We start from the raw sequence: 22012 nt of genomic DNA, 5'->3' as shown, positions 1-22012 counted from the left end.
ATCATATTAGTAACTATGACAACCACAAACAAAAACAGCAGGAAAATCAACCAAAGCAACACAGGAAAAACTGAATATAAAAAGTATGCAATGTTTGTTTTTTTAACAAATGGCTTGAATTATTGATTGTATATTAACATGCAGATTTATTTTCATAGCCTCTTTTGATCATATTTACGGGTGCCAACAATTCTGACCATGTCTATATATGATCACTAGTCTATATATAATCACTCTACACTTTTATTGTTTACTAAGTAATCAGTGATCTGTGACCAATATTTTATGTAGATTTAGGTCAGAACCAGAACATCAATCCAATCGAACAAACAATACAGAAGCCAAATCCAAAGGTTATGAAACAATATTGTTATAGTGTCCAATTTTAAGCAGGAAAAACATCACTTATATTTTGTTCTAGATGGTACTGTGTAAAGAAGATCAATCAATCAATCATTTTTATTTATATAGCGCTTTTAACAACACAGGTTGCATCAAAGCACTGTACAGTATAAAGCAGAAGAGTATAATGACAGGGATGTATAATGACGAGAGTGACCAATTTGTTATGAAATGCAGAGACGGTCTCTTTAATCAATTCGACGATAATCACTGGAAATTAAGTGTCCCCAACCAAGCAAGCCAGAGGAACCAAAACCCCATCCATACAGAATGGAGAAAAAAAAAAACCTTGGGAGAAACCAGACTCAGTTGGGGTCAGTTCTCCTCTGACCGGACGCCCAGCACTTAACTTCCAGTTCAGTTTTAAACGCAGCTGTGTCAGATAGCGTACATGACTTAGTGTGTGTGCATCTGTGATCTGTGATCTGGTATTGTGGATTAAATAAGATACTGAATGAGACAGAAGAGACTGAACATCATGAGCCAGCAACTGCTTGAGTCGTCTTTTTTATTAGCAAAATATGTTTGCTTTATGCTATCTGCAACTAATCAGCCAGGCTCCACCCTCATCCAATCACAGCGAGCTCAGTGGCTTGTGATCACCTGCACCTGTCACCCAGCCAATCAAGTCGCAAGCACACACCTCAGCCACAGTCTTTGTCTGGTCTTGTACATACGAAGCGGACTCTCTGACTCTGACTCTCTGAAAAGTACCGTGTTCCTTCTAGTTCTCAGAGTGTCTCCTGTGTTTCTCCCGGTCTTTCCAAGCGTCTGCCGTGATCCTTCCAGTTCTCCGTTCTGCTCCTCCAGTCGTTCCTGAAAGACGCAGGCCCATTACTCTTCAGCAATCTCCAACGAGCCACTTACTCACCCGTTCCAGCTCCAGCCTTCACAGATCCATCTGTGTCAATAAACTTCATACATTTCACTTACCTTCTCTGTCAATCCATTCTTTTACGTTATCGGTATCATCCTGGAATTACTTTTATAAATTAGTATCGGTATGCTGGAAAGGTAGATTGGATTTATAAGCAATCGGAGAAACAAAAAGTATAGTTGTTTTCTTTTAATATACAGAAACAGCTATAAAGGGGGAGGTGTGTTCATCACGTGATCAGGTCTCTATGATCTTTCAGGACGGTTATCAGGACCTCTTTCTTGGTACTTGTTTTATTGTTTCGAGTCTTTGTATTGTTCGAAGGACACTTTCCACCCACAATGGCGCATTTATTGACCATCGGTAACCTGAAGGGTCTTTTTGAACCAGTTGGCGGTGCATTTGTTGCCTTTTTGTTTTGGATTATTTTCCAGTGTGTGTTCAAACTGGATTTTAAGTGCCCTTGCGACCCTGATGAAAATACCCGCGTCTGCATGATTTACATGGCTTTGCCTGCGATCTCGCTTTTCATCGTACTGATGATTACAGAGAAGCGCATAAGGACTATTTTCTGCAGCAAGGAAACAAGAACAGCAAGCTTCAGCGTTTTCATTTTTTTAATGTCAGCAATTAAAGGACTCTCTGTAGCATGTCTGTGGATGATTACGGTACTGATGGATGAGGACTGGTACGTGTGCCTTACAACAACTAACTATGACTTGCCTCCCTGCGAGCAAACCTTTTGCAAAAGTGTCAAAACCTCTGCTGAAACTGCAACTATCAGAGTCAAAAGATGTTTTTCACGAGTAAGTATGCCGTTTGTGTTTTTTAGTGTACATGCAATTGTTAGAAAGCACTTTCGACTGACTCGTGATTATGCAATGCAGCTTTTTTTACTTTAGTCTAATAGAAGGCATCTACCCGATCGCTACAGTCACTTAATAGGCTAATTTGTGCCTATTACCTTGTAATTCATTTATATTGTTTTCTCTTCAAGGAGATGGCCATGTATGTTTTATTTGGAGTAAGTATCATTTGGGCATGCACAACTATAAGACAGTGTCACTACGAGAAGCCACTTGCATATCAATATAACAAGTTTCTGCTGGACGAGGCTAACCTCTACATAACAGAGGAATTGCAAAAACTGGCTAAAGACAATGCAGTGAAAAGAGGAAAGAAACAAATACAGGATTTGAAAGCTTTTTTACATCTGGATGTTTCAGAAACAGGCAAACAGCAGCCCCCCTCAAACGCGTAGGGGTCCACCGGGGGCTGCATCTGAACAAGCAAATGAAAAGACACACGTACATTTCAAAGCCGGTGATCGGCATCTACAAGATGAAATGCGGAAAGATGGTGTAATTATGCATTACATTAGTATAAAAGAAATCATGGGTTACAGTTTAAAACCATTGCATTCAGCTAGACAACTCTTCTGAACTCTTCCAAACAAAATTGCTAATTTCCTACAGAATTGTACATTTAATTTTTAATTCATTCACTCAGTTATGCAATTGAATGAGTTCGATGATTGATGTTCTTTGCTGTTCTCACGACAGCTAAAGGATTCTTTGTAGATACCTGTGTGTGTGTGTGTTCATACATTTGTGTTGGTTTTTACTTCATTTCTTTCATAAATCATAAATTCATTAATCTACAATCATACTGTACATGATTTGAGCACTTTATTATTCCATTAAGCCATAAACCATTAATTTACTAAAGTTTATGTAATATTTTATTCTACACAATTTTTCCATTGTTGTTTAGTCTTATGTTTGTGTGGTTTCAAGGAATATTATGTCTTCAGGAGTGGGATTAATATTAATATTTCTGTCAAAGGGCAATGTTGTAAAGGTGTTCATTTCCCATATTGCGTAACACTTTTTGGATTCGTGTCGAACAGATGAAGTCTGAGCACTGAAACGTAGCTAGACAGCTGTTCAATAAACTCATTTTTACCATAATTACTTTGTCTCAAGCTTAGTTCTTTTCTATATTTACTTATTAACTTGAAAGAGAGATATATATTGTAAGAACCTATAGTCTGCCTCGATTCCTAAATACGTTTAATCATGCTCATCTACCAACATGGCTTAATTATTAGAGAAGTCAACAGTTGCTTGTAGACCATTTGGGATGATTACAGTCTGAAGCAAACGGCGACCAATTTGTAGATGAGGGTGAGGGACGCCGAGAACCTTCTCAGACGAAGGGGATTTCTTGGCACACTTTAGACCTGGTAATATGAATCAGTGATTAAAATGATTCGTGTTACTAGGTGAATGGAACGAGAGGATGAATGCTGTACACTAAAGCATTCATTCATTCTGAAAATGTAGTTTATGACATTTAACTGCTAGAAAACATGCAAACCCTTTAAGATTGTAAAAAAAACTGGAAGCATTTGATTTATGAGAGTAACAAATTGTTAAAGTGCATTTCAATGCGTTTCCCCCCACATCTCAACATTACTTATATAATATTATTTATCATTTTGTTTCACAATAATAGTTACAAACATAATACTAGTGACGGACAGTAATATTTACCTCTGATCAGATCTTTTTTTATTTGCATTTGAACACACTAGTAATTAATCACATGGTTAGGTGCATTTTATTTTTTGATTTCAGTATTGTTTTTCCTCTGCTGTCAGAATCACTGGCCAGATGCCTCTAGCCTACGTTCCTAGAACCGCTACTCTTTCCACATGGTTTGTCGTATTATTCCTCCATACAATAATTAGCGTTTTTCTGTCGATGAGATCAAACACGGAAAGTGTGGCATTTTTGGTGACGTTTCTAGCAGCGGAGCAGTGAAGCATAAAGACATTTTCACGGTATTTATTCAACATCAGATACTCACAGACCACAACTAAAGAAAATATTAACTGCACAAAGCAAAAGGGTCAAGTTTAACTGAACATGTGCTGGGTTGAATGAAGTTCAACGGGAGTCTTTTCTGTTTCGTCCAGTGTGAAAAGAGAAGAGCATGAAGGGGTTTACTGGGTCATCTGGGCCTCGATGGCTTGGGCCGTCCACTCTGGTGCTGCCTGACTGATCTTCTCCAGGAGGTTGTTCACCTGGAAGCACAGCGACTGAATCTGCTTGTCCCAGGTGGGCAACGGCTCTCGCGCTGAGGGAAATAAGAGATTTCTTCACGTTTTAAGCTTGGTTAAATCATTTTTACCTACCAAATTCAGCCAAAAACCAAAATTACTTTCGAAGTGGACAATGCCGTCTATCTGGTCAATGAATCCATTCATGCGACCTTCGGTAATCATTTGTGACGCTATCTTCTCTGCCTGTGGGGAAACAAAAGATGCGTATATGATATGTTTTCTGACGGATCACGTGACTGGGGTGATGATGTTGAAAATTTAGCTTAAAAATCACAGGAATAAATTACATGTAATAATATTTCACAATATTAGTGTTATTGATCAAATAAATGCAGCCTTGGAGAGCATAAAGTCAGATGATTCCTAACACAGACGTACCTTTGCAGGAGGAATCTCCAGAAGAGCTCCTAACTCTTCAAACGTGATATTATTGTAGAGTTTGCTAGCAGACAGCAGGTTGTGTTCAATGACTGCTCGGTCCAAGATGCTTGAACCTGAAGGCGTTAGACAAGTATTAGCCTTTCCTAGCGGAGATCACCAATAACTGACAGCACTGTACAATATTGTAATGTAATACCGTCAGCTGTGGTGGCTTTCTGATGCGGCATCAGCATGGCAGCAAACTCCTGGAGCTGGTTTCCCCGAATGATTCGATCCAGGTACATTTTTTCCAGGATGCCGTAGGCGGCGAGCTGCTGACAGCGTTCATCTTTGAAGAGCGTAGCCAACATACGAGAGCGCTGCTGACCTTTTAGACGCATCGAGAGCTGATTAGACAGTGAAGCTGATTTTAAACGAGGGTGAAACTGGTTAACCGCAGTTCCAGCAGTCTATTGTTAGCGATGTAATAGATAGGGAGTACCTGCGGAGGCCAGTATAGTGCAGTGAAGTGCATGTTTCAGGGCCTCCAGGCGCTCCGTCTCATGCACGATGGATTTGTAAGAAAGCTCATTATAGCGCTGAGCTGCTTCAATAAACTTCCTCCGATAGTCCAGAACTCTGGCGTAACAAACCTGCAAATCACGATGGAATATATTAATAGTGAGAAATCAGAAAGCTGCAAGATATTACAAAATCAAACAAGATTTAATAGAGTCATCTTAACATTTTGACAATTTCTTTTGCATTGGGATGGTGTGTGTGTGTGTGTGTGTGTGTAAATAGATCAATTGTATATGCACATTTAAATTTTATTTTAAGAAAGTTATTATATTATCATAATATGTTTATACATTTAGATTCAAATTATTACAATGCTATGCACATTGATGCATCAAATGTTTGCATATAAGTATAAAGTATATATAAATATTTTCATGTATGTTTTAATATATATATATATATATATATATATATATATATATATATATATATATATATATATATATCACTAATATTATATTATTATTATTGTTGTTGTTATTTAACTTCATGTACTTAATATGATCTGGGTTTGGCCTGGGGTTACTTGTAATTATACATAATTTATTGTAATTAAAATAGTACCTCCCTACTGTAGCACATCCCTACTGGATGCCGTTCACTTTACACTGAGTTCAACTGATGGCGCACCTTGTAGTGAATCTGCAGCTGTTCATTGGTGGATTCGTTCTGAAGTAAAGATGCTCGGTTGATGTAGGCCTCGGCCTGAACCGGATCATCATCCTCCAAATACAGACGGGCGATTTTCAGATAAGTGTCCAATTTATAGTCCACATTGTACTGTCTGTAAAATCAGGAGAGAGACCGTAAGAACACCACAAGCGCTTTTGGGTGACATTTAGGTTGCATTTGAGCAGCTTCAGATTGTTCCAAGAGAAGAGTACTCTTACTTCTGACCCGTCTCCAGCGGGATTCCCACAAGAACCTGCGCTGCGTTCCTCCAGTCCTCCTCTTTCTCGTAGATCGTGGCTAGATGCTGTCTGATCGAAGCCACCTGCAAGCGCACGAGACCGGCTCACACGGGTTCAACGTGATTCCAGAAGTATTCTTCATCACACATACCTGCTCTTCAAATGAGATGACTCTGGGCTGGATCTTCTCCAGGGTGAAGTGGCACACGGCTTTAGCGGTGCCGTCTGGGAGGTTAGGAAGATGCGTGCAAAAGTCCGTCAACAGCTGTCTGGATATGACCAGGCTGACGTTCTCGTTGACCACTGCGCGAGCGTGGGAAACAGAAGCTCCGCGATTTAGACAATGTGAAGTGAGGAATGTGTATGTTAAGCTGATTCTATTCTATTAATGTCGTCAGACTAGCGTAACGAATAGTAGCGCGCTTACTGGCTTCAACAAATGCTTTCAGCGCCTCAAGTTGTTCTGCATCAGTAAACTGAAGAGCCTTTTCTAGTATTTGACGATATCTGTCAAAAGAGAGCACAAAGACAAATTCATTCAATTATTATGATATTATTATAAAGGAAGCAAGCTGATGAGGCAGGGCATCTGATTGGACAAAACCTTAATGCAAGGTAAGTCATCAAAACATTTGGTCTTTTTTTTTATTTTTCAAAAGTTTAGGGGCAAATATAGTAACTTCTTGGACAAACTTCTCACTGATCTAATTTGTCTCCTTTATAAAGATCAGTGATTTTTCCATTAAGACGCCATGCAGTGACATTTAGCTACCAGTTTTAGCTACTTTTAATTGAAAGAAGTTGGAAACACTGAAAAGAAAGACTGTAAATTGTCGTGTGTGCCTAAATAAAATACCATTTTGTCCACACTATCATACAAATTACCTCAAAGCAAACAGACAGCAAAATAAGTGCTATTTAAGCTAACTCCTGGTTATTACTCCCGCCCTTGCAGAAATGCGATTAAATCAAACAAATATTCCTTAATGATTCCAATATATACTAAACATTAATAATAAAGATTTTATATTTCGATAGTTATAATCTATACGTGTTGACAGGTAGATCATCTGCACCGCATATCATCACGCTAGCTAACTAATATTAGCCTGCACTCATCTCCCCAGCTGCATCACGTCTTCTACACCAAAGAACTAGACAGTAATTCGTTCGTGCAGCACGCATACGGCGAGTAAGGACTCAAGTAAATGACTTGAAACGACATACTTCCCAGCTAGATCTTTGTGAGAGCCGCTAGAGTTCATGAGCTGCGCGAGCTCCTGCCTCACGCCGGACGCCATTTTCCTCCGCGCTCGAACACCGCCCGCGCGCGCCGCCAGAGGACGCCATCCATTCCGGGAATAATACAAATTACTTTATTATTGTAAAAATAAATGTAAAAACATTGTGCTTTTTAGTGAATATTTATATTTATAAAAGCTCGTGTAAAAACTGCATTGCTCCTACAACAACACATACTACTAGAATAGAATAGAATAGAGTATAATAGAATAGAATAGAAAATAGAATAGAATAGAATATCACAGCGAGATGAGGTGTATTCACGAAAGATTCTAAAAGTAAACAGCACCTATAACATGCTATGTAATATAATATGATGCATAAAGATGTAAAGGAAATGTATAAAAGTCCTGCAAAATAAACAGTCAGAATGTTTTTTTACATTTACATTTTAATATACACTCATGTCATTTCTAATGTAATATAACAGTTAAAAGTAAAATGTATTTCTTCAATACCCTTTATCCTTTTAATACTATTATTTAATATTTATATAAATACTATATTATATAAATAATATACTAATAATATAATATACAATATATATGCATATATATGAAGTAGCCTATATTTCTAAAATGTCCTATAAATAAAAGTCTACAGTATGTTTTACTGTACCATGATGCTTTATACAATAATGTAACATAATTATATATATCGTCATAGCTGACTGCTTTTTTGAGTGTAATTTACTCGAATAGTAAACATGACTTTTAATTTAGAATTAAGATGAATTTAGGAATTCGCCTGAAATGATGACAAAACCAACAAACTGTAACGTTTTTTTAATCGCATCTTATTTTATATAAATATAAATAATCATTCATCTTTCTGCGCGCGACACTGCACGGAAGTTGTGGCGTGATGTCATTTGTTGTTTCCTGCGAAGGCGTGGCTTGATTATGGGATGTTAGAGGTGAAATGGCGCTCGGCGCGGTATTTTAAACAATCGTCTTCGTCTGAGAGCGGATGATCGACGCGATGCAGCGCCGAGTTGGACTTAAGAGTGCGTGATCGAGCGGGAAACCTCGAGGATTTCAGAAGAGCGTCTCGACACTCATCTCGAGCGAGCGTAAGAAGTGCTTTGAGCTCGGGTGTGCGTTCAGCGAGGGGCAATATGATCTCAGCTAGTTAGCCGAGCTGCTAGCAGTGTGTGTTTGCGTGCGCGCGCGCTTGTGTGTGTGTTTGTGTGTGTCAGCTCGCTCCGTAGTGCGTCACACGCCCAGCTGCGATCGCGAATGATCGCTGATAACGTCTGGGGAACTTCTGCATCATAAACTAAACGCGGGCGAAGCGTGATGCTGTTAGTTATTAGTGGCTAGCTGGTTAGCGCCCGAGGCTGAACGTTCCCTGACAGTCAGTGACAGCGAGCTGCTGGCCCTCCGCGACTGTCATAGAGTTTAGTTCTGCATCATCATTGGTTCACAACAGTGTTTTTTATGCATTTTAAGTTATATATTAAATTATTACGTATACATAAAATGAAAGGGATAATTGTGTGACAGTGACATGGTCCTGTTACATTGGGGTTTTGTAGTAAAATAGATAGTGTTTTGGTTCTAAACTGTGTACGTTTGACTTTTTCGCGCTCAAGGTGTTCATATTGTTTTGTTTGCACTGGATGGAAGTAGTTTCAAATATTAAGAATCGTCGATGCTTTTATTTCCATCTTCTAAACTGTAAGTTAGTTGCTTTTTATGTACATAAATACACTTCACATTAGGTTTTAGTTGAATGACGTGGTTTTCGTGTGCTTTTTTACTTATTTATTTAAACTAAAAATAATAACAGCGCACGAAGGTGAAGAGCAAAATCGTTATTGTTTTTATTCTGCTGTACAAAACCTGTATGGCTGCTTCTTCGTCTTTGGAAGACCAGAAAGACGTTATCGAGCTGATAAAAATCAGCCATCATTCATGATACCGGACGGGGGAAAATTGCAGCGTAAGTGAACGGGAACCGAGGCTGTCATTCAGTGGATAAAAAGTTAGGGTTTGAAACGACCGCCCGCGGATTAAGATTAAGTCGTGCAATGATACGCGCGAGCGTCGTTTGTCTACTCCGCTCTTCCTTTGTGTGACCAAACAAGAAATCCTGCTGTTTTTCCTCCTGCCGCTGTTTCTCGCGTCTGAACTGATGACGAGATGAAAATGGCGGATCTTTCGAAATCCAACCCCGGCCTGAAATAGACTCGCAGCGCGATAACTCTCTTTAACGCGACTCCATTCAGCGGACAAACATCCCCGTCCGCGACAACTCACGAGCGCTCCTCGTAAATAGAGACATTTCCATGGCAACAGAACAGGCAGGAAAAAAAAAACAGGCGCGTCGAACACCAACAAACTCCGTCTGACGTGAAACTGACAGACGCTCTTGTTTGGTTTTCCCTGAATTAACTGTTGAGGTAAAGGATTAAACGCGGCTTGTTATCGTCAGGCATATCCAAAGAGGCCTGCTGCTGTTTTAGTGTGTTTAAGACGGCTGCAAAAGTGTGAAGCGTTGACGATTAAACGCATGCACAAAAGTGTTTTTTATGCTAGAGAGCGATTTCTTAAGCGTGTCAGGTTTCTGAAGCACAGCCCGGCTAGTTCACGTTAGCTGTGACAGCTGTGCCTGATATGTAATTGTATGTTAACTGCTGGTTAGCTGCTGTGCTAGTTAGCCGCGTAGCAGCTGAGCATAAACAGCTCGTCTGAAGGCGTGAATGATTGGAATGAATGGGAGCGGTCCTGTCGGTATAAAGTGTTTAGTAAATATGGAGATTTAAATGGCCCGCCAGTTCATTGTAGCGGAATATGTGACACGACTCTTATGCAGCTATGTTTGGTGTAATGGGTTGGGTTGGGCTGGTAATTTCAGTCCAAACTGCTATATAAACAACAAAAGTGGTGACAGTTGTTTTCAGTTCGGTGCAATTCAGTGTTTGTGAATGCTGTGTAGGAAAACATGCTTACCACAAGCCCTGTAATTTCACAGTGTATTTATCTGGTTTTCGTGAGCCCGAAAAAGTCGGTTGAATTATTAAAAGTCTAAAGTCATGGAAATATTTTGAGAGAAATATTTGGCAAACATTGTAAAATATTAAAATAATGAAATAAAAATTAATAGAGAGAGAGCGTTTTAATTTTGCGTTCAATACAAAATTGTTTAATTTATATTTTATAGTGTATTTTTAAAAAGGCAACATTTTTGCATGAATTATAAAAAATATTTGTTTAGTTACATTTTATTAAATATATTTTTATTTGTAAAAACGTGTGCATTATTTAACATTATATGTTAATCTTAGATCATATTAAGTATTAATTATATATTATTATATTTTGCTTTCTTTATTTATAAAAAGGCTATATGTATGTATATGTGTATATATATGTGTGTGTGTGTGTGTATGTTAAAATAATATGAAATTAAACATTTTGTATAGTATTACTATATTATATATTTTGAAAAAAGCATTGCTATTTCAAATGAATGCTGTTCTTTTGGACTTTATATAACAAAGGAAAGAATGCTTCAAGCTAAATATGAAGCTGCACCAGTATTTTTAACATTAACATAAGACGAGTTTTTTATTTTTTTTTAAGCAGCAAATCAGCATTTCTATTAGCCTGAAAATAAGAGCTAGTTTGAATTCATTTTGATCAGCAGTGCAGTTGTCGTGTTTTTAGTTATTTAAGAAATGTATTCTCCCCCGCAGTGTGTTTTCAGGAACTTCGTGCACGATGGATGTGGTTTCACCGGAGCTCAACAGCCTCCTCCCTGATGAGATTATGGATACGGAAGCCATCGCGATGGAAGAGGAGCTTCCCGCCGAGCACCTCGCCGCTCCTCCTCGGCCTGAACCGGAGCCGCCGCAGGTTCCTATGGAGACAGAGGTGCCTGAAATCGTCAGCCTGTGTCCAGCCTCCACGTCTTTGCAGCTGACCCCCACCTCCACCGACGCTCAGTGCAGCACCAGCTCGGGAACCCAGCTCCTCCTCGCCCCCTCCGGCCTCATATCCAGCGCCACCTCCGCCAAGACCACCGGTCCTGCGGCGACTCAGAACCTCCCCAAAATCTCCAGCGTTACTGTCCCGGCCAACCACCAGCTCATCATCAATAAAGTGTCTGGCTGCCCCGCTGCGGATGGCAAGGCTCCAGGTGCTGCTGTGCTCAAGCCGGAGGGCCAAAAACTCTTGGTCGCTGGCCTCAGTAAAACAGGGCAGCCCATTATGTTGGCTCTGCCGCACACTTGGAACAAGCCCGCCACTACCCAGGGCACAGGGGACGCCAAGGCCCAGCCGACGCAGATCAAAATGGTGACGACGGTAGGGAAGCCTGTGATAGCGGTGAGCTCGGCCAGTCAGCTGATGGGCAGCTCCACCACACTGCAGGCCCAGCAGCTCAAGACACTTCAGGTCGGTGTCCACAGCCTCGGTTAAAACACTGATCAAGCAGAAATATGACCATTTTAAGACCATAAAGTGCTACTTTCATTGTAGGTGTTTTTATTTTATCATTAACAGTTTCTGTAAAAAAAAAAAAAAATATATATATATATATATATATATATATATATATATATATATATATATATATATATATATATATATATATCAATGAGAGAGAGAGATCTCTCCCAAGCTGTTACCAAATATATAAATCTGTAATTGAAATCTGTCGACAGGTTGTTAGTCACTTATACACTTTTAAGGACGAAAAGATTAGCCTTTACTTTATTTTTTTTTTAGCCTTTATACAGTTTATCAGTATTTATAGTCATTTAAAAACAATAGACAAAGGAAAAATGCTGTTTAGTTAATTATAGTTTTCATTTGTTACATTCGTTTTTTTTGTTTATTTATATTCATTTATAACAATTTAAACCATATCTGTTTTTGTAACCAAAGTTTTTCTTCACTTGCAAGGGAAATGCCTTTTTACTGCTTTTTTTTTTCGCAGATGAATAATTTTTTATATAATCTGTAAATTGCTTAGTGATTTCAAATATGTGTGTGTGTGCGTGTATATATGTCATTTTTTTTATATAGTATAATTAAAATTTGCCTTTTATAAATGCCTCATAAATACTTTTTTTTTTTAAATAAATATTTATGTATTTTTCCAAACAAACTATTTTTTGTAATATAAAGTATAGTAATTTTAAAATGTAACTTTAGTTTTATTTTAATAATAACTTTAGACAAGCGGTTATCATTAAAAGTGATGAATAATAGTATTTATAATCCTATATTAAGGATTATTAAGGATTATTTTTTAATTATTATTATTCTTTATAATAATGTACGTGGCTATAAGTATGCATGTATGTATATATGTGGGTTATTTTTCTGTAAGGAAATCAGTTAATTTAATGAGCCTAAAGTGCAATCTTATTTCTTGTTTAGTTATGATAAACAAGGATCTGGAATAATTGTCAGGTACTGCATTCGTCTTCACAGATTACAAAAAAGCCCCCAGTATCTACGGCTGGACCGATGATAACAAAGCTCATCATCACAAAAGCCCTAAACAATAAAGGACTGTCCTGCCCAGCTTCGGTGGCTCCTGTAGTAACTGGTACTCTTCTGTCCTGTCTTTATAAAATTATAACACGAGTAAGCGCAGGAGTTGTATCTAAATTTGAATTCCTTTTTTGTGGACAGGGCGAGTTGTTACCCAGAGTACTCCAGTGACACCTCCACGCACCATCACTATCGGTGAGACCATCAGCGCTGTGCCACAAAACACGTCTGGTAACAGCAAAGTGGCCATCTCGCCTCTCAAGTCTCCCAGCAAGGTCTTGACTCTTTTACGCAGATAATCTAGCATTGCAGTTACATTCGCCTGTCTTTTGTGATGCCAATTTTTTTCCTCAATGATGCTCGCTGACATCGGCCTCTTGTTCCTCGGGTTTCTCCTGTCTGCAGCTGACTGTGGTTTCGGTGGCCAGTCAGTCTCCAAACTCTCCTCAGAAGTCTGTGACGCTGCCGCTCAACGTGGCTCTGGGCCAGCAGATCCTCACTGTTCAGCAGTCTGCCGCCACCTCTCCGGCTAAGGCAGGAAGCAGCCAGGCCACCGCACAGGTACGGCCAAACTAAACCACTGTGCTGTACCGTCACGTATAGAGCTCCTTCTGCATTAGCGGTCTGTATTACATTGTTATTACAGTGTTATTACAGTACGGCAGGGCTACATTTGAAATGCTGATTTCTGTGTGCAGACTGTAAAGCCAGTGCAGACGGTGGGAGGAGTGGGAGCATCCCAGTTTAAGACCATCATCCCCCTCACCACACCTCCCAATGTGCAGCAGATCCAGGTGCCGGGCAGCCGCTTCCATTATGTGCGTCTGGTAACGGCCACCACCGGCAGCACCACGGCACAGTCGAGCGGCAGCACCAGCACCAACCCTTCAATCCAACCAGGTGACTTTATCACAGCCCAACCTGGCATGTGATTCCGTTTAAATTGTTCTTTTTCTCCCCCAAAATTCAGTTTAATTGTAATTTTGTCATTTTCCCTGATTTTCTAAACTTACCCACTAAAATGTAATTCAGCGTAACAATCTTGTCAGGTGTAAAATCAATTTGACAAACTGCTTTCACCCCAAATATTAGTTTTAAGTTTATGATTGTGATTTTTTTTTTTTTTTAAGTTTATGAATGTGCTTGCTTTTATATACACACACACACACACACATATATATGTATGCATGTATGTGTGTGTGTGTATATGTATGATTGAAAAGAAATAGGCTCATAAGCGATTAAATAAAATCCAATAATGTATTAATATATCTACTGTTGTTGTTACAAAGCCAAGCCTGTGATGATGAACGCTGCGGTGCGGATGTCTGTACCCATCGTCCCAGCACAGACCGTCAAACAGGTACACAGGCAAACACCTTGCTCACTCTACACAGATAAACAATGACTTTTTCTTACAGATGCTTGTGCAGTTTTTGGTCTTTTAGCTGTTTGGTTTGATGGTTTTGAGCTCCACAAACTTGTCTTTTCTGCTACAGTGTTATTTGTCTTTCACAGTCATTCATATTAACACAAATACTGAGAGAGTTTATATATAAGAACTGGTGTCTATGCGAACAAAAACAGAGGAAGTCATCTTTTGAAAGTTATTGTTGCTGCAAATGCTCGTTCACTACATCGTTTTGCCACTAGGTGGCGACAGTTAAAAATGCATTTGTCAGTGAGTCAGTCATTCAAGAAATTCATTCGAAAACTCTGATTCATTCAGTAATGACACAACTGAATGTTTGAGTGAGTAATTGAATGCATATTATATATTAAGTTACTTAATAATCATTAAAATTAATGAATCCAAAACTCTTAAGTAGCTTGCAACAATAAATACTTTGGCACACATTATTTTGAATCATGGGAGAATCAATTCGCAACACACATTGTGCTTCTCAATTTATCCAGAATCGTGTAGCTCTAATGACACGCGTGCTGGATGCTCTTTTTGTACGCAGGTGGTGCCCAAACCCTTGACATCAGCAGCCCAGGTGGTGACCACCAGTCAGACGCCCCAGCGTCTCATCATGCCCGCCACACATCTGCCACAGATCCAGCCCAACCTCACCAACCTGCCCCCGGGCACTGTGCTCGCCCCCGCCCACGGCTCAGGAAACATGGGCTACGCCGTGCTCCCGGCCCCATACGTTACACAGGTCTGTATATCAGCGGTGGAGTTCGGATGGCCGTTATGTGGGACTGTCTCTCACCTTGCTTGTTCCCATAGATCCCTCAGCCTGCGTTTGTGACTTTGACCAGCAGCTCCACTTTCTCGACAGCCACCCCTATACAGACTCAAGCCAGGCTTTCACTTAACGGGTGAGAAAAAAATACACGTGCCACACACAAATTATATGTTTTTGTTTTGTTTTTTTAATGCAAACCAATATCCGATATTTGTCGGGCTCTAAGATGATCCATCAGGTTGCATTCTGCCTGCTTTATTACAGTTTATCAACATCGGAAGCTACTTCAAGGCCGAGAAAACCCTGCAATTGCACACGGTCGCAGTGTCTGAAATTGTAAGTGTCGCTCGACATTTGTTTTCCATTCTCTGAAAATAGAAAATGACCCATATAAAGTGTGTAATCTGTTTCATAGGTTTCAGATGCAGTTGTGTAATATTGCAATAGCTTCCTTTCCGTTTAACAGTCTGCAGTTCAGTTCTCATACTGTCAAATTCACCAGCGTTTTATTCTGACAGACAGGAAGCAGATTATAAGAGGTGCCAGTATATCTTGTAATTTTATTGCTCACAAGCACCCCCTGTGTTTTTAAGCTTTGATTATTCAGATGTTAGGGGTGGGTAAATATAATTAAAAATAAACCATTTTTAATGCAAGCCTTTTATTCTCTGATTGATTAAATATAAATCAGCACAACCGTTTTCAACATGATAATGTTTCTTGAGAATCAAATCAGCATGTTAGAATGATTTCTGAAGGATCATGTGGCATTTGAAGACTGGAATAAACTGTATTAGAAAATGTATTAAATTGTACTCATAATTCACATTTTTGTTTTTACTGTATTTAAATGAATGCAGCCTTGGCGAGCAAAAGACACAAAAAGAGCTAAACTTGAAAAAGGTTCATTCTTAAGGCAGCTGTGGTTCACTCAATAAGTTTAATCTCTCGTTTCAAAGGTATTGCGATTGCTTTGCCAACGGGGAGTTCTGTAATAACTGCAACTGCGTTAATTGCTTCAACAACCTTGATCATGAGAGTGAAAGACTGAAGGCCATCAAGGTAATGAGTCGCTGCCTTTCTGTACACCTCCTTTTTTTTTTTCTCAATAGAGACATGGTACTTCCATTTTAATATTTTTTTTTAGTTCAGATGCACAGTTTAGAATATCAGAGGCCTAAAAGGTGGGCTGTTAACAACCGTCTTTCAGTAGCATAGTAATGCCATCTTGTTCGTGACGGCCGTCCAGTAATTCTTTGAAAATATATAGGCTTCAAAATGAAGTAATGTGTTTTCTCCCAGGCGTGTTTAGACCGAAACCCTGTGGCTTTTAAGCCCAAGATTGGCAAAGGCAAAGAAGGGGAGTCAGACAGGAGACACAGCAAAGGCTGCAACTGTAAGAAGTCTGGTTGTCTGAAAAACTACTGCGAGTGTTACGAGGTGAGTGTCTGCACACGGCAGAAGCGGCACCGTATAGAAGATATGGTTTGGTGTTCACTCGTGTTTAGGACCGGGTATCATTCTGTTATCTGTTCGCGTTAGGCAAAGATCATGTGTTCGTCCATCTGCAAATGCATGGGCTGCAAGAACTTCGAGGAGAGTCCGGAGAGGAAGACGCTCATGCACCTGGCAGATGCTGCAGAGGTGCGAGTCCAGCAGCAAACCGCAGCCAAAACTAAACTGTCCTCGCAGATCTCCGATCTGCTCACGAGAACCACGCCGGCCGTCACCAGCGGAGGCGGAAAGTAAGTCCACTTATCATTCGCTCTCTCTATATTTTTTTTAAATACCTAAATGTAGTAAGTACAACGTAAAAATGTAGATGTGCAACCAAAAGTAAATATGATACAACGTTTGTAACGATCCTTTGATAATCGGAGTGTAACTCTCTTTCCAGGCTGCCTTACACATTCGTAACGAAGGAAGTGGCCGAGGCGACGTGTGACTGTCTGCTGGAGCAGGCCGAGCAGGCCGAAGTCAACAACCAGCCTCAGGCCATGGCAGAGCGCCTCATTCTGGAGGAGTTTGGCCGCTGCCTCAGGAGAATCATCAGTTTTGCTGGCAAAGCCAAGACGGACTGTCCCATCAACTGCTAGAGCCGTGACCCCGAGCCCAGACTCGGGCTCCACTGAGGACGTTTTACCGGTTTCGTGGGCAGAATGTCGCTCTGGCCTGTGAGGTGCGTCGCGGAGGACGCTCTATGTTCAGTAGGAGGACTACAGTGCTTCATTGTAGCCCCTGCTTGGACCGAACACTGATTGCTTTATCGGAAGGGGTTTATTTTAGAACGATCAATGCTGTTTTAAGAAGTTTTGTTTGGCAATGTTTTCCACTTTTAAATCTGCATAATCATGATATGTGTTTGTCTTTTAAAACTGGATTTTCATATCGTCGTCATCATCATCATCATCATTCATTGTCGTCTGAAAGCTCTTACTAATAACCTCGGGACGAGGAAGGAGTCTCCCTGCACATGTAATAATAATAACTAGCTGTCTGATCATGACTTGTATACAGTAAGTAGCCTGTACTGTAGCTTCATCGTATTTAATTGCTGGGAGCAGATTTTGTTCGTTGAGCAGAGTTGGGTTCGGTCTTCATCGTTTTGTTCGCGCTGAAGCACGCTTGCGTTCGGTCTGGACGAGAACGAAGCGGAGCGTGGCGGTACAGGTTTCCTGTACTCCAGAAATCTAAGATTAGATTTGAATCTTTGAAACGAAACCTAGCTAAAAGTTAAATAAGCTTTGTAATAGAGTAGCGAGTCTTAAAGCTTGTTTGACGGGATCCTTCATTCTCAGTCCACAGAACAGATGACAACCTACTCAATTTTATTTTATTTGTTTTCCCAGTTTTGTTTGATTTGGGACTTATTTCTGTTATTGGTTGATCCGCTCTGTCAGGGCCTAATTAAACCACACTTTTCCACACTCCGAGTCTGAGTCTACACACGTGTAGTACCGGAAAGGCCTGCCCAGAACACGTCTAGCTCATATTGCATCCCAAAATCATTCCTTTATATTGCTTAAAGACAATGTAGCTTCTTTTAGAACTCATTAAATGAATAGTTGACCTAAATATGTCAACTTTGTAGTTTTCTCACCTTGTTGTCTTTCTTTGGAACATAAAAGAATCTGTGAATTAAATTAAAAAAAAAAAAAAATATATATATATATATATATATATATATATATATATATATATATATATATATATATATATATATATTATATATATATATATATATATTTTTTTTTTTTTTTAAGCATCATCATTAACATTACTTAAGCATAATGCAGGACTTCTTTTTCATTTAGTGTAAAATGTTATTTTTACTTCATTGTATTGCAGTTTTTCTTTTTACTTTTTTTAGTAATGTAAAATTATTTTACAGTAATAAGGATGATTACAGTAATAAGAATTAAAAACAATATATTTTTCATTAGTATGTAAGAAATAACCTTGCATAATGCAGCCATTGTGTAATGCAAAGAAAATCTAATTACTGCTCTATTTATTACAGTTTGGTTTATTTAATAGTGTAAAAATTGACAGTAATGAATAAGACATTTGATTTCCATAGGCTTTATTTTACATAAAATAATCTAGCATAACTGAAACAAGCAGTCTCAGTCTATGATCATTTAAAAAAAAAATTGTACAAGTTTTGTTTTTTACAGTAATTAGAACCAAAAACGAATATGTATATATGCGCGTGTGTATAACATTTTAAAGGTAATGTTTGTGGTCCTAAAAAGTGGGATTATGTATAGCTTTTGTACCTTTCGATTTTGGGGTGAAATATGATAGACGTTACTGGCATAATGTGGTTTATATGAATGGCAATTTCTCAAAGGCAAGTCAACTGATGTATGGGATATTAAAACAGTTGGTAGGTAAAATTCTTCGAAAGTGCTAGAAGAAAAAGAAATCAACTGGAGGTGGTGTTCAGGTTTGGTTGAAGCAGTGATTTGGTTGGCACAGGTGCTTAATAAGCATGCTTTCAAGAGCATGAGACGACAGGCTGCTTTTCGGCTTCATTTTGTTCATAGTGCCTTTTCACATAACCGACCTTTGACCGTGCTCAGTGGAAGTTTTCTTACAGATTAAACATCAACAGTAGATTAAAAAAAAAACCTGCTGCATGTAATCTGCCAAAAAAAATAGTTGTAGTCTGATTTTATTCAGTTTTATTGATATTATCAGGCAGTTACTAAAACTATGAAGGAACTTATTCTTATTTTTCCCATGCTTGTTGAATGCATCATCATTAAACAGACCGTCACACTGTCAAGAAGACATGCGATTCTTTGACGTTTTATAGCCGAACGTTTCTGATCTCCCCTGCATTTCACAGCGCTTTTATATTTCACCATTAAACAGCTGGTTAAAGGTTAAAACGCTTATGCACCTTGTTATGCCTTAATAACCACCTCTATACTCAGGGCCTTTTAATGTAAATATCCTTATAACTAACAGTAAAGATTATTTCGCTGCATGACATCTGCTAGACGACGACTCTAATTCACATTAATGCATTAATCAGATGTTTTGGATTTTCATAAATGCATCTTCCAAATAGGTTCCTCACCTGTGCCATCCAAAACTTTAATATCATCCCAACTTCGTTTGTTTATAGATTGTCTTTTATGGCGATAAATGCCGTTTGTATCCCGGACCCTTTCCTCCGTTTAATTTCTGACAGACGCAAATGATTTTCAGGTTGTACATTTGCCGAAAAAGAAGATGATGAACAATGAGTTCGTGTCTTTTTACGTATATAGCCGGTCAATGTTATATTGTATAAATGTAAATGAACATTAGTGCTCCTTTGTACCTTTCTGAAAATTGCCATGTTTTTTCACAAATGAAACTCTTCACTAATGTATAAATGTTTCCGTGTTTTCATATGAGTTGCATAAAGCAGGCTTTAGTGTTTGAGATTTGCATTGTTCAGCTTTTTCAGTTTGTCCTTTATTTTCTGTTTAACACATACCATGTCTGTCCACACGATTAAAACGTATCAGTCATATTAAAATCCCTCTGAATTGTAAAGTTTTTTTTATGGTCATACTCATTACAAGCGCTTATAGACGTCACTGTCTGATTTTCGTATGTATGTCAGGGAAGCCTCTTTTAAGTCATTTAGCGTAAACGTACGCCTAACTAATAATAAAAAAGCTGCTTAAACTGAAACTATGAGTGTAATATAATATGTTTAACTTCTATAAAATGTAAATAATATCACAAAAACATTTCAAACTGATTAGCCTTGTGCTGTGGAGAGGAAGAGTTGCAATATTTGTTGAATTCCGCGTGTTTTTATGCAACGGCAGCTCACAGGGTTTTTTGTGAAATGTCTGATATGGCTGTAGTTGGCCCGTATCTTTTATGTTTACAGTGTAGGCCCATAATTTCTCAAAGAAAGCGTTTAAAACGCTAACGCTAAGTCGCTCCGCTTCTCCAGGGGGCGCTGCTCGCGAGAAAACGGCTGCCACGCGCCACGAAGAACACAACAGAGCTTCCTCGTTTATCGCTGCATAGGAAACCATGTCTCCGTTTTAGATTAGATCTATTAGTTTTGGCGAAAAGGTAACTGCTGTTTCGCGTTTAGATTTAGAGCACATGTAAAATGGCCGCGAATCCACCTGGACAAGGTAAATAACTTACTGTAACATATCAGATGCCGGAAAGCCGGGCTACTTCTGATATTAAGCTCACGTGAGACTCTATATAGAGTTTATATATAGCGTTTTCAAAGCAATTGCCCATCAAACATCAATGAATGAAGCTTCAAGCGGCTTTGTGTCTGTTTCTATTAGTTTCCAAATTCACTAGTTGCTTTATATAAACTATTGCATGTGTATGTAATTGCAGGATTTCAGAACAAAAACAGGGTTGCTATTCTAGCAGAGCTGGATAAGGAGAAGAGACGTCTGATACAGAGTCAGTCTATGAATAACCCAGGAGCCAGGTACCCTCATTAAAAGTATTCTCTCTGATAAACCCCGCTGTCCCGACGACAATCAACTTCCTTGCATGTTTTCCTCTTCTTTCCCAGCATCCCCCTCTCTCGACCGGCAGTGAATAAAGAGTTCAGGGATCAGGCAGAACAGCAGCACATTGCAGCACAGCAGAAAGCAGCTTTACAGGTAAGCCTCGCGCCGGGGGCTTCGGTATTCGTCTGTTCTCGATCGTGCCCATCACATGAGTGTTTTTCTCTGGTTTGGTTTCAGCACGCACATGCACACTCATCCGGCTTCTTCATCACTCAGGATTCCTCCTTCGGGAACCTCATACTGCCCGTGTTACCAAGACTCGACCCAGAGTGAATAAGCTATCGGCTGCTTAGACTGACTTATCTGTTTTGTAAAAAATCGCTACTCTGAGCTTTAATGTGGCTTTGGGTTTCCATTAATGTAAAGGTTTCTGTTTTTTAGATTGTTATATGCTAGTCAGTGTTTTTTCATGATTTTATATAAAATGGAGAAGAAAAAAAAACTTAACCATTATTGTTGTCTTTTTTTTTTTTTTTAAGTGATGGAAATTAATATAATTCTGCTGTTATTTTCATTATTTTATTTGGCAAGAAGAACTAAGTCCAGTACATTCTAATGACTACAGTAGGTTACAAAAGTCAATAATTCAGTAGAATAACTTGTAATACAGGTAATATAATTATGTAAAGTAGTTAAAAATGTTGTCTAATAGAAGATTTATGTGCTCCATAAATAATTTAGCTTATTTTAGCT

General features: G+C 39.0%; 4 protein-coding genes across 4 annotated transcripts; 3 read left to right on the top strand and 1 right to left on the bottom strand.

Moving 5' to 3' along the window:
- The first annotated feature begins 1565 nt into the window (after positions 1 to 1565).
- On the top strand, positions 1566 to 3249 carry LOC122353114. Its single transcript, XM_043250980.1, has 2 exons — positions 1566 to 2085; positions 2277 to 3249. The coding sequence occupies exons 1-2, from the start codon at positions 1621 to 1623 to the stop codon at positions 2538 to 2540; spliced, it is 729 nt and encodes a 242-aa protein (XP_043106915.1). The 5' UTR covers positions 1566 to 1620; the 3' UTR covers positions 2541 to 3249.
- An 863-nt stretch (positions 3250 to 4112) lies between these two features.
- Positions 4113 to 7600, bottom strand: cops4 (COP9 constitutive photomorphogenic homolog subunit 4 (Arabidopsis)). Its single transcript, XM_043250979.1, has 10 exons — positions 7487 to 7600; positions 6687 to 6766; positions 6411 to 6562; positions 6239 to 6342; positions 5979 to 6132; positions 5269 to 5419; positions 4984 to 5154; positions 4785 to 4900; positions 4505 to 4589; positions 4113 to 4420 (listed from the first exon to the last, which is right to left on the bottom strand). The coding sequence occupies exons 1-10, from the start codon at positions 7558 to 7560 to the stop codon at positions 4287 to 4289; spliced, it is 1221 nt and encodes a 406-aa protein (XP_043106914.1). The 5' UTR covers positions 7561 to 7600; the 3' UTR covers positions 4113 to 4286.
- Positions 7601 to 8446: 846 nt separating this feature from the next.
- lin54 (lin-54 DREAM MuvB core complex component) lies at positions 8447 to 18362 on the top strand. The gene is made up of 14 exons (XM_043250766.1): positions 8447 to 8633; positions 11262 to 11961; positions 13006 to 13123; positions 13210 to 13343; positions 13474 to 13629; positions 13767 to 13968; positions 14361 to 14431; positions 15036 to 15233; positions 15305 to 15396; positions 15528 to 15599; positions 16223 to 16325; positions 16566 to 16703; positions 16806 to 17008; positions 17161 to 18362. The coding sequence occupies exons 2-14, from the start codon at positions 11287 to 11289 to the stop codon at positions 17357 to 17359; spliced, it is 2361 nt and encodes a 786-aa protein (XP_043106701.1). The 5' UTR covers positions 8447 to 8633; positions 11262 to 11286; the 3' UTR covers positions 17360 to 18362.
- Positions 18363 to 20741: 2379 nt separating this feature from the next.
- Positions 20742 to 21766, top strand: LOC122352375 (ints3 and nabp interacting protein). The gene is made up of 4 exons (XM_043249791.1): positions 20742 to 20917; positions 21138 to 21234; positions 21322 to 21412; positions 21497 to 21766. The coding sequence occupies exons 1-4, from the start codon at positions 20893 to 20895 to the stop codon at positions 21590 to 21592; spliced, it is 309 nt and encodes a 102-aa protein (XP_043105726.1). The 5' UTR covers positions 20742 to 20892; the 3' UTR covers positions 21593 to 21766.
- The last annotated feature ends 246 nt before the right edge of the window (positions 21767 to 22012 follow it).

This window comes from Puntigrus tetrazona, chromosome 10 (assembly GCF_018831695.1).
Source record: "Puntigrus tetrazona isolate hp1 chromosome 10, ASM1883169v1, whole genome shotgun sequence".
NCBI lineage: Eukaryota > Metazoa > Chordata > Actinopteri > Cypriniformes > Cyprinidae > Puntigrus > Puntigrus tetrazona.
Note: the sequence above shows the minus strand (reverse complement) of the source record. Positions and strands in the feature narration are given on the sequence as shown.

Coding starts and splice junctions, on each gene's coding strand:
- LOC122353114 (XM_043250980.1), top strand. CDS start 1,621: ATGGCGCATTTATTGACCATCGGTAACCTGAAGGGTCTTTTTGAACCA. Junction 2,086..2,276: donor TCAAAAGATGTTTTTCACGA/GTAAGTATGCCG, acceptor TTTCTCTTCAAG/GAGATGGCCATGTATGTTTT.
- cops4 (XM_043250979.1), bottom strand. CDS start 7,560: ATGGCGTCCGGCGTGAGGCAGGAGCTCGCGCAGCTCATGAACTCTAGC. Junction 6,767..7,486: donor CACAAAGATCTAGCTGGGAA/GTATGTCGTTTC, acceptor CTCTTTTGACAG/ATATCGTCAAATACTAGAAA. Junction 6,133..6,238: donor CCGCTGGAGACGGGTCAGAA/GTAAGAGTACTC, acceptor CTGATTTTACAG/ACAGTACAATGTGGACTATA.
- lin54 (XM_043250766.1), top strand. CDS start 11,287: ATGGATGTGGTTTCACCGGAGCTCAACAGCCTCCTCCCTGATGAGATT. Junction 13,124..13,209: donor GGTGGCTCCTGTAGTAACTG/GTACTCTTCTGT, acceptor TTTTGTGGACAG/GGCGAGTTGTTACCCAGAGT. Junction 14,432..15,035: donor CAGCACAGACCGTCAAACAG/GTACACAGGCAA, acceptor TTTTGTACGCAG/GTGGTGCCCAAACCCTTGAC.
- LOC122352375 (XM_043249791.1), top strand. CDS start 20,893: ATGGCCGCGAATCCACCTGGACAAG. Junction 21,235..21,321: donor ATGAATAACCCAGGAGCCAG/GTACCCTCATTA, acceptor CTTCTTTCCCAG/CATCCCCCTCTCTCGACCGG. Junction 21,413..21,496: donor AGCAGAAAGCAGCTTTACAG/GTAAGCCTCGCG, acceptor GTTTGGTTTCAG/CACGCACATGCACACTCATC.